This window comes from Dendroctonus ponderosae, unplaced genomic scaffold (genome assembly GCF_020466585.1).
Source record: "Dendroctonus ponderosae isolate FM_Combo_2020 unplaced genomic scaffold, Dpon_F_20191213v2 Dpon_F_20191213_11, whole genome shotgun sequence".
Taxonomy (NCBI): Eukaryota; Metazoa; Arthropoda; class Insecta; order Coleoptera; family Curculionidae; genus Dendroctonus; species Dendroctonus ponderosae.
The window spans coordinates 3,768,081-3,780,231 of NW_026017213.1; the positions used below are offsets into that span (position 1 = coordinate 3,768,081).

A 12,151-nucleotide genomic window follows, 5' to 3' on the forward strand; every position below is an offset into this window, starting at 1 on the left:
CTCACCAGAGAGGCCATCGAAATATTTAAACACCAAAACAACTTTAACAGAAAAGAAGAAATTACGGCACTCAATCCAGATTGGAAGCGCGTTTTACACCGAACAGCGTGTGCGCCGAGGCATTTGAACCCCCACCAATCCAACAGTTGAACCAATCTTAGTCGGAAAGCACGGGAGATCACTTCGCCCACTGCCTCATCGCCTTTGATAATGTCCACCGCAGTTGTGGACGAAACGTCATGAGGAAATTCCCATAGACCACGGCTTCAAAGCCCGGAAAACATTCCTAGATGTGATTTAACCGGCCGTGAAGGCCTTCATAGTCTGATAAAAGGCCTTTTACATAAACCGATCGCTCCCACTTAGAAAGGCCCGATTGGCGTCCTGGCCGCCCCCGCCAATGCGCCCTCATCCTCCCAACGGGAACGAGGGGCGGCCTTGAAGGCACTGATGTCTAAGAATAGACGAATCAATAAAGTATATGGCGACCACCTACCGGGACGGAAATAGACGCCGCCAACATCAGCGCGCGTGGGCGGCCGTTTCGCATATAATCATTACTTGGTTGAAGCGTCTTGTTTACCCACCTTCTGGACTCGTTGGGCCTGAGCTCGAGATCCCGCTGCTCCTGCTCCTCGGGCGGCGGCTGGGGCGGCTCCGGCTCGGGCGGCAGCGGCCCTCGCAGCAGCGGATGGCCCAGAGGGAGCGGCGACGACTGCGTCCTGCCCAACGGCCGGATCACGCCCCGGATTTGAGGCTCCTAAACCAGGCCTTATCTTGAAACTGCCTCCTGCCTCGCTCCCCGTGTCTCACCTGCAGTTCGCTGATGGTATCGAGCGGCGTTTCTTCGTGCTCGCTGTCAATGGCAGGCAGCGAGGGGTAGAAGGGCAGGGTGCCGGGCAGCATCTGCCCGGTGAGCGGCATCCCCAGGCGGGCCGTACAGGCCGCCCGCACGGCCGCCTCCGACAGATCCGGGCTAAAAACATGATGGGCTGCCAGCGAAATGTTGGGCATTGAGGGGCTGCTGAAGAGTGGCAGCCGCTGATATTCCTCGGCTTCGCAGGGTGGACTCAACTCCTGCAAGAAGTTCGCAGATAAAACCACCAATCAGGAGCACAAGCCGGTTTTACCTTGGGGGGCTCTTGAGGGGGCGAGTCGCTGGGCGGCAAGCACGAGCTGAGCAGCTTTTTCTTGAGCGAGGGCGGCAGTCGTTTGCTCAGCGGGCCGCTGCGCCGCTCCATAACGCGCTGCTTGAGCCGCACTTTGAGCAAATTAGGCTCGGAGGCTAAAAACACCCAGAATAAAAAAACAATAAATTCCAGTCCTTGAGCCTGGCCGGCTATTGATTGGCCCAAGGCCGCCGATTCCATTAGATTCTATACATTTATATTGATGAGGGGGAGTGTTGGGCTTCACCTGTAGAGCAGCCGAGCGCCGCCCACTAGATGTCGCTCCACGATTTTTTCTATATTAAAGCATATTTCGCGTGAAAGGTCACAGCAACGCGATCCTTTCCTCGAATCCAATTAAAAATCGTTTTTTGCCTTAGGCACGTGGCTCAAACGACACATTAAAGGTAAATGTACAACAAAGGCAAATTTACCTGTTTTCCGCAATGGAAAATCGTTATTCGTTGGCGAAGAATCCGACGCTGTATCCATCCCCTCCGACCTGTAACAGAAAAAAAACTGCTTGACCTTCACCGTTCTCTATAGAAAATCGAATCACTTCAAAGCCCCTTAGGGGCCACATTAGGCGCAAGCTCCAGTGTAAAACCGGCTTCGAACCAACATGGAGGCCACAGTGTCATTGTCAATGTCAAATTGACAGCTCCCGGTTGGATTGCGCCAACAGTGTTTTACGAGAATCTATAATTGAAATGATCGTGTGACGAAAATAAAGCGAATTCCCTTTGTTCCCTTGCCGTGTTATGAGATCCATCAGCATTATGCTGTTGTGGACAGATAGGATTCGAAAATAGACGCAACCCGAACTAAAAATAGTGGATTTCATTAATAGAAATGTCCGTTTAAACGCGCCCGTTCCGTGACTCAATGTGAATTTTTATAACACATGTTGGGCGTATTTTTAACTACTGTTCGCCACACTCCACATCGTCTCTTGCAATGACTTTATCATCAACCAGCCCGAGTTGTTTAATCGCTAATTGACCGCGGCCACGCCCTTTAGCGGCGATTGTTTGCCCGCCACGTCACGAGCTGTCAACATCTGACAGGTGACGGGTGGACCGTTGGCAGAAAATGCGATGGAAAGCAATGAAAATCTTCCAATTTTGGGGTTTATTGAATAATTGATGCGAGTTGAGATAAAGCGATTTGTATACACGTCACTGGGAATGCTAAAAATAGCCGCCACCCCCACGTGGGGTGTAGGGGTTGTTGCCAAACAGTGCAAGCGGATCGAACAGGAAAATTGCGCACATCCGATTGTTCTCAACCATCAATCTATTAATAGAGGGCGAATCTATTTTCAGCTGCTTTAGGGCACTCGGGCAGCCCTAAAGTGCGCGTTTCCAAGGCAAAACGCCACATAGACAGGTGCCATGTGACAGAAGAGAGTGACAATAAAGTAACCGGGGTTTAATAGGGTTTTTAAGTCACACAGCTTTACTGGTGTGTTTTTACCAAATGTCACTTGATTGAGAAGACAGTTGACGTTTAATTGGCGCCAATCGGCGTTAAAGCGCCTATTTTACTTAAAACGTCAACTGTCAAAGTAGTGGTGACATTTGCGTTGAATCTGTCACTATAAGAGGAGGAAATTAATGACAAACGGCACACACAACCAGCAATGCATTGGTGGTTATCCCAGTAGAGGCGAAGGTTACACATGTACGCTGTGTATTTTTAATTTTATTGCTTATTTAATTGTCCCACGTCTATTTTTAACCAGCCGGAAGATAAGCGATTGGCTTGTTTGTTTGATAGGCCGCACTTTCCTATGCAAAAGTTATGGTCGAAAATTGGCGAATTTTTGGCGGGAACCACATGACCACGCCCACAATGTGAGCTGCAAGTGGGACAACGTGGTTCTGTCAGTGTGGCAGGACTTGGGGGGCGTGCAGCCAATGAGCGCGAGTGTCAGCTTCGACTTTAACCAGTTGATTGTTAATTAAATGCAAACAATTGCAACTTTGAGGAAGGTCATCACAGCTGGCTAATGATAACGCAACTATAACTATGAACTAATATTACAAAGTTCATTGGGAGCGTTCCTAGATTACGTAGAGGACGAATGAAAGTTTCGGCCCTTGGGGCAGCCGTCGTCAGGCCGGCGCCCGTCCCCGTACCTACTTGTTGTGCACATTCAGATAAAGGCTCATCAATGCCTTAATATAAACAAACACTGGCAGGAAAGTCGCTATCGACTGGCTAGTGAATGCCATGAATGGATGGACGTGCGTAAATAAGGTGCGATTCCACAACGAGCAGCGATTAGCAGTTGTTGTGTCTAATTGACTGTTTACAAACAGCGCGGATTTGGACTTTTGCACTTACCAGCAGGAGTTCTCCGGACGGGCGATTTTGGAGTTGCCTGAGCGGCGCTGCCTCAGAAAGTCCTGCAGCTTCTGCTTCACCTCCGTGGAGGCAACCGCACTCTCCTCATGCTTCTCCTTCTTTCTGAGGGCCTCCAGTTGCTCTCGCTGGCGCAGCTCCTGCAGCTGCTTCTGCCGGTCCCAGAACTCCTTCAGGTGCTGGCGCAGCTGCTGCTCGTGCTGCTCAGCAAGGTGCTGCTGCTGCTGGTGGAAGCGCTGCAGCAGGATCTGGTGCTGCAGCTGGTGTTGCTTCTTGATCTGCAGGATTTGCTGCTCGAGTTCGCGTTCGGGCGCCTCTCCATCCGCCATCCCCTTAGTTATTGTCCATGACATGAGTTCTTCGGGGCCAAGCCACCATTCGCGCACAAAATCACCACGAAACGCCGTTCTCGGACGGCAAAACCACTGTCAGATTTAATTCGTCAATTTTATGTGAGGTCATTTCGGTCGCAGTTACGCTGAATGTTCGGAACACGCCGAGCCGCGATCCTCGACTCCACCACACTGTTGCCGAGTCGCTTCCTATTGATAATTGCGTCGTTTAGAGGCGAAACGTTCGCTCGCGGCGATCACCGAACAGCAGGAATGCCACCGTCCTGCTTGCGCAGACTGCACCACCCAATGCTGTCTTTGTTGCGCCCCTCGACTGCTCAGCAGGACCGCAACGCGCCTGCTTCTCAACCAGCGGCGGCACTTTCATGCGGCCAGATAATTCCACTGCAGGCGCACAGCATCTGCAAACATCATTCAATCAATCAAAAAGAGTAAAATCATTCCCATTTTTGAATTTTTTGACGGAATTTTAGTGAAAACCACATCTAGATGCCTTCACTCGTCTTCTGCCAGAATGGCCAGAAGCATTAAAAATAGTGGAAATTCTACCAATTTATAAGTCGGATGATAAACTAAAGGCTTCAAATTTATCTTATTTAGGAAAGATGCTTGAAAACATAATAAGTGAACTACAGCAACTATGTAGTTTCCGCGCCGATGTAAATACATTGGCATTATAAAGTGCAGGTTTCAGAATCGCTAATTTCAGACTGAACCCACCTGATGAGAGCTAATAGGCTCGAAACCGGCCCTGGGGGTGCCTGAGGTTGGCACAAGTTTGCACTGTTAAGCCAAATGTAAAACGAACAATTATCTTGAAAAAATTCCCACACGGTTAGCAGTTCAAAAATGATCTTTGAATGTTAAAAAAAACCGCATACAGCTTTCGGAATGTTTACCCAAAGTAGACACTTTAGTCCGTACCAACGTTTCGTTCCCAATAAACCATCATCAGCTTCCGATCATCTACTGTTTTCCGATTCCGGCCCCTCAAAAATTCGAGTCCAAATCAACGCAACCAGGCAAGATAATTTTTCAGAAAATTAGCCCGTCGCGGACGCTGCTGAAGCTGGCAGTTGGCAAGGAAACTAGCGAAATTTGCTCCAGTTTCGAGTGGCTGTTTGATGGAAAGCGCAAAAAATGTGCAATATTTCAGGCGGTCCACTTCTGGGAGCCATTTGGGGGCTGGAAAAGGGGGCAAAGCACGTGCCCGCCCCACCTGAGCAACAGTTTTCCCTGCCGGACCAGCGGGCTGATTGTTATCGGACACACGTGGCAACACAGTGCGGAATGTAACAACGCCAAGGTTGCGATAAAAATAGAAAATCTTTATTATAAATAAATCCATTTTTCCGTAACGATTTACAAATAGAGAGCGAGAGAGTGAGATGGGCGGCGGGACGGGAGGGCGAAGCCAGCGATTCGTTTGGGGCTCAAACACTGTTGCGTTTTTTTCGTTTTTTCTCGGTTTGGCCCCAAATAGAATCCACCGGTTTATTTTAACACACTTTCGACACGATTCCGGCTAAAAATAGCCGGAATCTGTTCCAATGTACCAGTTCGGGTGATCCGATCCACGGCGCATTATGTTGACTGTGTGTTGGTTGAGCGGATTTCAATCATTATCTCATTATTGTGCGGCAGCAACAATTATTATTACTCTCTATGGAAAGTTTTATGCACGATTTTGTACTTTCAATGTTAAGTGTGCTTCACCATTCGGCTACGTGAATGTGACGCACTTTGAATTCCCAGAAAATCGCTTCTCGTTGCCTTCAAATATTACTGAATCAAACAGAGCTCTTAATGCAGTTACATTAACCATCTTAATCGCCAAGGAATTTTAATCAGCGCTAAGCGCATTCGCCATTGTCCAGAAATTCCGTCTATGCCAATTAGTGAAGAATTTTCCCATTCCATTTAATATGATTTAAGCGACGATTTAATTCAAGCGTCCACTGACTAAGGATGGCAAATTTGGCCAGTAGATTTAAGGGGGGAGTTAAGGAGAAAACTTTGCATACCTCGGGCAGGTTTTTGGGTGGAACTCCTTGGAGGATTAAAGCTGGCATCAAGGGGCTCAGTCACTCCATGCCCCCTGCAAATAACTCCACACTATCAGCTGGCCTGAAAAAACCAGAACATCAGCCCCAATTTAAACGCCCACACCCTTGTTAACGCACCTGGATCGGATTTAATAAATGTGGGAAACCACAGCAGGCCTCTATTGATCAGGGTCTATTTCCTATCAGCAGCCTGGGGTTGTGCCAGCGACTGCCATGAAGGAAAGCACGTTAGCTAGGTGCTTTGGGGAGCTGTGCCTGAGCCCCCCTTTGGTAAGTCAACTCTGCGGGCTGCCACTCTTTTTCCACTCAACTGCTCAGAGGCACGGTTTTGTTTGGGGTTACCTTGTTTGGTCTTCCAAACATCGGTTTAAAAAGGGGGCCCCTCACCGAAAAAAACACTTGTTTTCACTGGAACTTTGGTTAGGGGTTAACGGGGTTAACCAGACATCAAACTGGTTGCAGTAGTGCCAACTATTCTAAGGGACTAGTTGTTTTCCGGTTGCGGGTGCTGTGGCCGTCAAACTTGAAGGTTGTGTTGACACTTGACCAAAACAATAGTTAGTTCGGGTTTTAATTTGGGTAATTTGGGCGATTAGCAATCGGTCAATAGTCCACTAGCTGCTAATATGTGTTAAGCTTCAAAGACTGGGTGTGCCGCTTCCGCTTCTAGGTGACCACAATGGCCTGCACGCTGGTGCTCGAGTGGATCGACGAGTTCGAGTCGCTAACCGAAAGCGAAATCCACACTTACGCTACTGAACAGGAGCATAACGACGAGATCAGCATCGCCCTGTACAGTATCCTGGCCGAGCCGCAGCGCTACAAGTCGGACAACGTAAGTCCTGCCTGCGAAGGCCCCAAATTGGCATTTGCACCGTCAGTGGTTTGCAGCTGATCGAGGGCATCTGCCAGCAGCTGTTCAACTTCTACCGCTCAGGCGAGCCCCAGCTGCGCAAATTCGCCGTCCAGTACATCCCGATTCTGGTGTTCCTGCACTTGACGGACAAGGCCTGCACTCAAGTGCAAGCGCTGCTGGTCAGCCTGTATAACTTGGAGGTCTGTGTCAACTGGCGTGAGCCCTCTGGGCCCCCATTCACGGTTTCAGTCATAGGTAGTGGACGTCAAAGGGCAGCCCTGCACGCTCTCCTTCCGCATCCCCAGCATAGCGCAGTCTTCCATCTACCATGACTCCAGCAGTCTGGAACGTGCCTTTATAGTGGAGAGCTCGCTGAGGCGGTGGGAGGAATGCAACACCAAGTTGGTTAGTTGGGGGCCGCTGCCCCAAGTCGAGACCCTCAACGCCCAAACCCGACAGCGTGTCGTTACCGCCCTGTTGTTCCTCTACAATCAACAGCTCGCCAATGTGAGCACGCAGGGGATTGAGCTTACCTGCAGAGGCATTTCTAGGTAGGGGTTGATACAACTTGACCATTTATATCGGCTTTCAATCTTCTATTTCTGCAAATCGCCCATTGCTCCTGAAACCTCGAGCTAATCCCGGTTTTGTGGTAGACTGGTGACGCAGGGGTTCAGTCGCACCTCCAGCAGTTCACGCAGCTCCATCGCCAGCGACTGCAGCCTGCAGCAGCCGCTCTCCCTCATGCCGCGGGTGCAGATCTCGGGGCCGCTGCTGATCGAGCTGCTGCACGTGGTCTATCATGGAGCGGAACGGAGCGCCAGCGGCGCCATCCAGGCCTTGCACGACATCATCCAGCGCGGAACTTACGAGAACTTTCCAGGTACTGTTGCCGCCCCCTGCAGTAGTCGGGTTTATAAGCGCTGGTTGGGTTGCAGACGTCCTGCTGGCCGGCAGCGCCATCAAGAACCTTCTGCAGCACTCGCCGACGATTTCCATCACCTCGCGCCCTTCACACGCGCACAGCATCTCCAAATCGATGATCACCAACGCTTCGTTCCGCACCAGGAAGCTGCCTGGTGAGCTCCAAACGCCGCCCTGAGGCAACTGCGGGTTTTAATCGAGCTCTGATTGGTTGCAGACGACATCCCGATTCAGGACGACCAGCAGCCGACTGACGCCCCCTTGGACTCCATCACAGAGGAGCAGGAGGATACCGAAAAGGTGAAGAACAAGACGGTGAGCGCGCTGAAGCACCTGCCGAAGCTGCCGGGGCTTACGAAGAAGCACAAGGACAAGACCAAAGGCGCCGTCCAGATCGATCAGGCGGGCACCGAGCTCAACTCCGCCCCCGATGGCGTCTTCGACGCCACCCTCAATGAATCCAACTACAGTTCGGTGCATGTGAGCGCTGTCTAGAGTACTTAAGGGAGTAATTAAAGGTGGGAGATCTTAACTGAGCATTACTTTATTGTGATATGTATAGTTTAGAGTAATTTCCAATGTATAACGAGTACAAAAAGCCATCTTTCTCAACAGGAGCGCGTTAACTGTTACTAATCTATGTGTTTATCGGTGTTAGGCTTAAGGGCGGGATTTGTTGTATCGTTGAATAAAACAACCCTTAAACGAGTTCAGTCTCACGTCCACCTCTCCGTCCTCCAGCTGAAAGTAGAAAAACTACAGGCCATTATTGAAGCTGCGTGGGGGGCGCCGAACTTACCAAGTCCTGCTGGTAAAGGTCCCGGTAGCAGGAGGGCGACACGCACTGTCTCACGCAGGTGATCTTCGATAGCCCGTTTTTCCCCAAACAGCCCTTCTCGCAGGCTACTTCCACTTCCCGGAAAATCGCCTCCTGCAACAGACAACCCCGTCAACACTCCTGCTAGGGAGATAACTGGGGTGGACGCACATTTTTCTTGGTCTCCTTGTAGGGAAACTCGGGGAACGTGTAGGTCACTTTGTTTTTGCCCTGGACGGGCAACAGCAGCTGCAGGACAGCCGGCAGCAGAATCCCGTAAACCAACAACATCATGCTGTTTTGATTTGTCGGTAAATACGCCACAATTGCCGCTTTTCCGAGCGGCGATCAATAACACCCACACGGCTGCGCCCTTAGACGTGTTAAAAAAATAAAGAATACCTTCCTGCCTCCTCATGTGCCTACAATTTGCTGGGATAAATGCAAATGTTCTCCTGAATTTTTTCATTTTACTTTAGCGCCACGCCCCTTTTCCTCACCACGCCCACTTTCGAAAAATTTCCTCAGCTCCACTTGATATTCCTAAGGAAGATGTCAGATACTCATCTGGGAAAATCAGCCAAAGCGTGATGAAAATTCCAAAGAAAAACTGCCATAAATCACGATTTTCTCCACTGGCACGAAAACTCACTAGCGCCATCTTCATTCACTAGAGTGGCTTAGCTTCGAAATTTTCCGGCGCGTTTAGACAATTGTTGTTAGTTCATTTGTTTTCACTTGACTTTTTGCAAATGTTTCCAGTGAAAGTGCATCGAAGACGCTGCTACAAGGAGCTGATTAGGGCTGAGCTGAACTACGAATGGAACTCCATCAACAGCAGTATTTGGGTAATGTGTACTTTGATTTATTTTGAGGCGAGCGGCAAAAGTTTGAACTTCTGACAAGCAAGTCAGTCTAGATATCGGGATCATTGACCTCCACTGGAAGATTTAGAGGTGATTGTTTCTGCTTGTTTGGCCTGCTTGGTGAAACTTTCGTTGTCCCGGGCCTTGGTAATATTGAGTGGAAATTAGGTTAAAATTTCCCAACATAATTCCTTGGAAAATAGTTAGTTTCCTGCCGAGTGCGCAAAGTGAACTTTTGTCCACACTGCGCAAAGCGGATTTTGGGCGGCGATCGTCTGCACCATCGCTATTTTGACCGAAACATAAATAGTACCTTAAGCGGCCTTTTTAGATTAGAATTTTGGTTATTTAAACCAGGCCAACTATAATAAAGTCATTAGTTCTCATTGACCTTATACAGGGCGCCTCGCGGTTGATGGCACGTTAAACGTATACGGAAAACACGACTTTGAATTGGTCTGAATCTTTGGCTACTTCTTTGAGCAATAATGATCTAGTGATCAAAAATATATTCAGTAATGCAGCGCTGCCGCTTATACAAAAAAATACCATCTTCGAATACTATTTAAACATTTCTTCCAAAGCGGAAAAAAATCCGCTTTATTTCCAAAAACTTCGCACTAAGTTCGTCACATTTGTACGGGGTTTGTGAGTACGCAACAAGCTGATCGAGGGGGATATAATGAATCGAATTTTTACAATAATGTCCATATATTTCGGAAATTTGACGCTTAGGTATAGAGACATGATAAAGATAAATAGTTTCATAGAAAATTTAATGGTCTTCTCGTATTTGAGTGTCAAATAGAAAATGAAATTTGAAAAATATTACTGGCAAACGTAACTTAATACTATTAAAAACACCACAGTTTACCAAAAAACTCATTTGTTCTTTCTATGTAATTAATATAAGCAATTAAAAACTGTATAATTCAAATCATTCTTGTAACGCGCTGTCATTGGCTGGGACCAGTTGTGACGTCAAGTAGCTAGTCGGGCGTGGCAGCTGCAATGCGGAGCATGTAAACATGTAACCTCAGTCTTGGTATTGTCGTTAAAACGTTTCTATAGTGTATTAGAGGAAAAAAAGATCTGCCAAGACGACTAGCGCTCGTTTTGTAAAAGTTAAAAAGCGGTGTTAAAGCTAACAGGTACATTTATGGAGAAAATAGTCGATATACTTACTAAATAAAATACTTATATAAATCGATAAAATGTTAGATTGGGTTAGATGGTTCTAATTTTGAAAATTCAAACAGTACCTATTGATCAAAATGCAAGTGATTGAGCAAAAATAAGAAAGTATTGTTTTCACGTTGGTAAAACTAAAATACATCATTAAAACTGATTTGGTTCGTCAGTCTAAAATACAAGAGCTTGAGGATACCACATCATTTCGAGAAAAAAGCAAGCTGTGTTGCCAAGTTGTCGATAAAGTAGTAATTTGTTATCGAGTTATCACATATGCAATTTCCATTTCCAGTTGAGTAGCTACCAGAGCAATTTCTGTAATCTGTGGTAGCGACCATAGAACATAGAACCCAGGGCTGAACCAGTGGGATTGCCACTTTAGAGCTTTTATTGTAAGGGTCTTAAATTGAAATTCTGCGCTAAAATTGAAAACTATTTTGGTTTTCTCTTCCCAGTTTTCTGTATTATATTTCTTGTACGAGTCAGTTTGGTTCCTACTTTGTTATTAAATATTTATTAATTGCTGCTTGTTTAGCTGACTATGGCCGGAATTTCTCAACGTAAGAGCGCAGGAATTGAAAATAGCAGGTTTGGCCATAGTAATAAAAGCATGGAAAAAGATTTGCTTACTATAAGCAAGTTTTAAGGGAACAGAAATATAGGATTAAAGAAAGAAAAAGTAAAAAAGTATCCAGAGAGTAATGTAAAATGCCAAGTTCAGTTCAACGGATATTTATTAGGAAGTTACATTATTATATTTTTATTTAATTGTTTATTATTTTAAAAAGTGTATTAGAAACTTACCGTTAACTAAGAAAATGTGATAAGCACTTAAAGCTGTAATGATAAAGAGCACACAAAACTTATTATGAAACATTAATTAAAAAATAGTTATGATACCAAAAACGGTTGCAAATCAATTATTACCAAGTCGATTCTTTACCTACACCCAAGGGTAGATCCAGGGGGCGGGTTAAGGGGGTTATGACCCCCCCATTCAATTCTCTATCCAACGATGCCAAAACGAATTCTGTGGCTCAAATGGTTCTTGAGAAATTTCGAAAAAAGCAGCGTCATGTTCAAGTTGATTTTGCAGCTAAAAAACAACCACGCAAATCTAAAACTTCTTGAATTCAAGCCCTTTTTGATAAAACTGCCAACATTTCCCCATCCATGGTTCACTTTCTAAAAAGGTCATTTATTTATGTCTTGAATGAGGTACACATGAGCGTTCTTGCTCATTTTGCCTCCGAGATATCAGCAAAAACGGGACGAAAAACATGGAATTTTGGCATAATCTTGCACCTAAGTGTCTGATATTCTGGGCCAAAACTATTCGAATTTCCTCACTCACGTTGTTACGACTGAATCTCTATCCAACGATGCAAAACGAATTCTGTGTCTCGAATGGTTCTTAAGAAACTTCGAATAAAGGCCATTTAGTTATCTCTGGAATGATGTAAAAACGAGCGTTCTTGCTCATTTTGTTTCCGAGAAACATGCAAAACGGGACGGAAAACATGAAATTTTGCAATAATCTTG

The 12,151-nt window shown here is 46.7% G+C and overlaps 3 protein-coding genes across 4 annotated transcripts in view; 1 reads left to right on the plus strand and 2 right to left on the minus strand.

Moving 5' to 3' along the window:
- Positions 1-6,388, minus strand: part of LOC109534750 (histone deacetylase 7) — an 8,992-nt gene extending 2,604 nt beyond the window's left edge. The window contains exons 1-7 of the mRNA XM_019900522.2: positions 6,073-6,388; positions 5,914-6,016; positions 3,519-4,290; positions 1,604-1,671; positions 1,131-1,285; positions 814-1,077; positions 588-760 (exon numbers count right to left, since the gene is read on the minus strand). Of these exons, the coding sequence (XP_019756081.1) occupies positions 588-760; positions 814-1,077; positions 1,131-1,285; positions 1,604-1,671; positions 3,519-3,889 (1,031 nt within the window). The 5' untranslated portion in view covers positions 3,890-4,290; positions 5,914-6,016; positions 6,073-6,388. The remainder of the gene's footprint in view (positions 1-587; positions 761-813; positions 1,078-1,130; positions 1,286-1,603; positions 1,672-3,518; positions 4,291-5,913; positions 6,017-6,072) is intronic.
- A 50-nt stretch (positions 6,389-6,438) lies between these two features.
- LOC109534751 (hyccin) lies at positions 6,439-8,444 on the plus strand. The gene is made up of 6 exons (XM_019900523.2): positions 6,439-6,790; positions 6,847-7,011; positions 7,067-7,362; positions 7,468-7,694; positions 7,750-7,890; positions 7,953-8,444. Exons 1-6 carry the CDS (start codon positions 6,635-6,637, stop codon positions 8,228-8,230), a joined length of 1,263 nt encoding a protein of 420 aa, XP_019756082.1. The 5' UTR covers positions 6,439-6,634; the 3' UTR covers positions 8,231-8,444.
- Positions 8,262-8,908, minus strand: LOC109534752. Of its 2 annotated transcripts, none has more exons than XM_019900524.2 (3): positions 8,724-8,908; positions 8,535-8,666; positions 8,262-8,491 (listed from the first exon to the last, which is right to left on the minus strand). In XM_019900524.2, exons 1-3 carry the CDS (start codon positions 8,844-8,846, stop codon positions 8,396-8,398), a joined length of 351 nt encoding a protein of 116 aa, XP_019756083.1. In that variant the 5' UTR covers positions 8,847-8,908; the 3' UTR covers positions 8,262-8,395. The 2 variants fall into 2 exon arrangements, with proteins under 2 accessions (XP_019756083.1, XP_019756085.1); XM_019900526.2 differs by having other exon boundaries at positions 8,262-8,476; positions 8,724-8,906.
- Between the last annotated feature and the right edge of the window lie 3,243 nt (positions 8,909-12,151).

What these genes read in the sequence shown, in the direction of transcription:
- LOC109534751 (XM_019900523.2), top strand. Translation starts at nt 6,635, where the DNA reads ATGGCCTGCACGCTGGTGCTCGAGTGGATCGACGAGTTCGAGTCGCTA. An exon ending in AGCGCTACAAGTCGGACAAC is followed by an intron (nt 6,791 to 6,846) that starts GTAAGTCCTGCC and finishes AGTGGTTTGCAG; the next exon opens with CTGATCGAGGGCATCTGCCA. An exon ending in TCAGCCTGTATAACTTGGAG is followed by an intron (nt 7,012 to 7,066) that starts GTCTGTGTCAAC and finishes TTTCAGTCATAG; the next exon opens with GTAGTGGACGTCAAAGGGCA.
- LOC109534752 (XM_019900524.2), bottom strand. Translation starts at nt 8,846, where the DNA reads ATGATGTTGTTGGTTTACGGGATTCTGCTGCCGGCTGTCCTGCAGCTG. An exon ending in ACAAGGAGACCAAGAAAAAT is followed by an intron (nt 8,667 to 8,723) that starts GTGCGTCCACCC and finishes TGTCTGTTGCAG; the next exon opens with GAGGCGATTTTCCGGGAAGT. An exon ending in ACCTTTACCAGCAGGACTTG is followed by an intron (nt 8,492 to 8,534) that starts GTAAGTTCGGCG and finishes AATGGCCTGTAG; the next exon opens with TTTTTCTACTTTCAGCTGGA.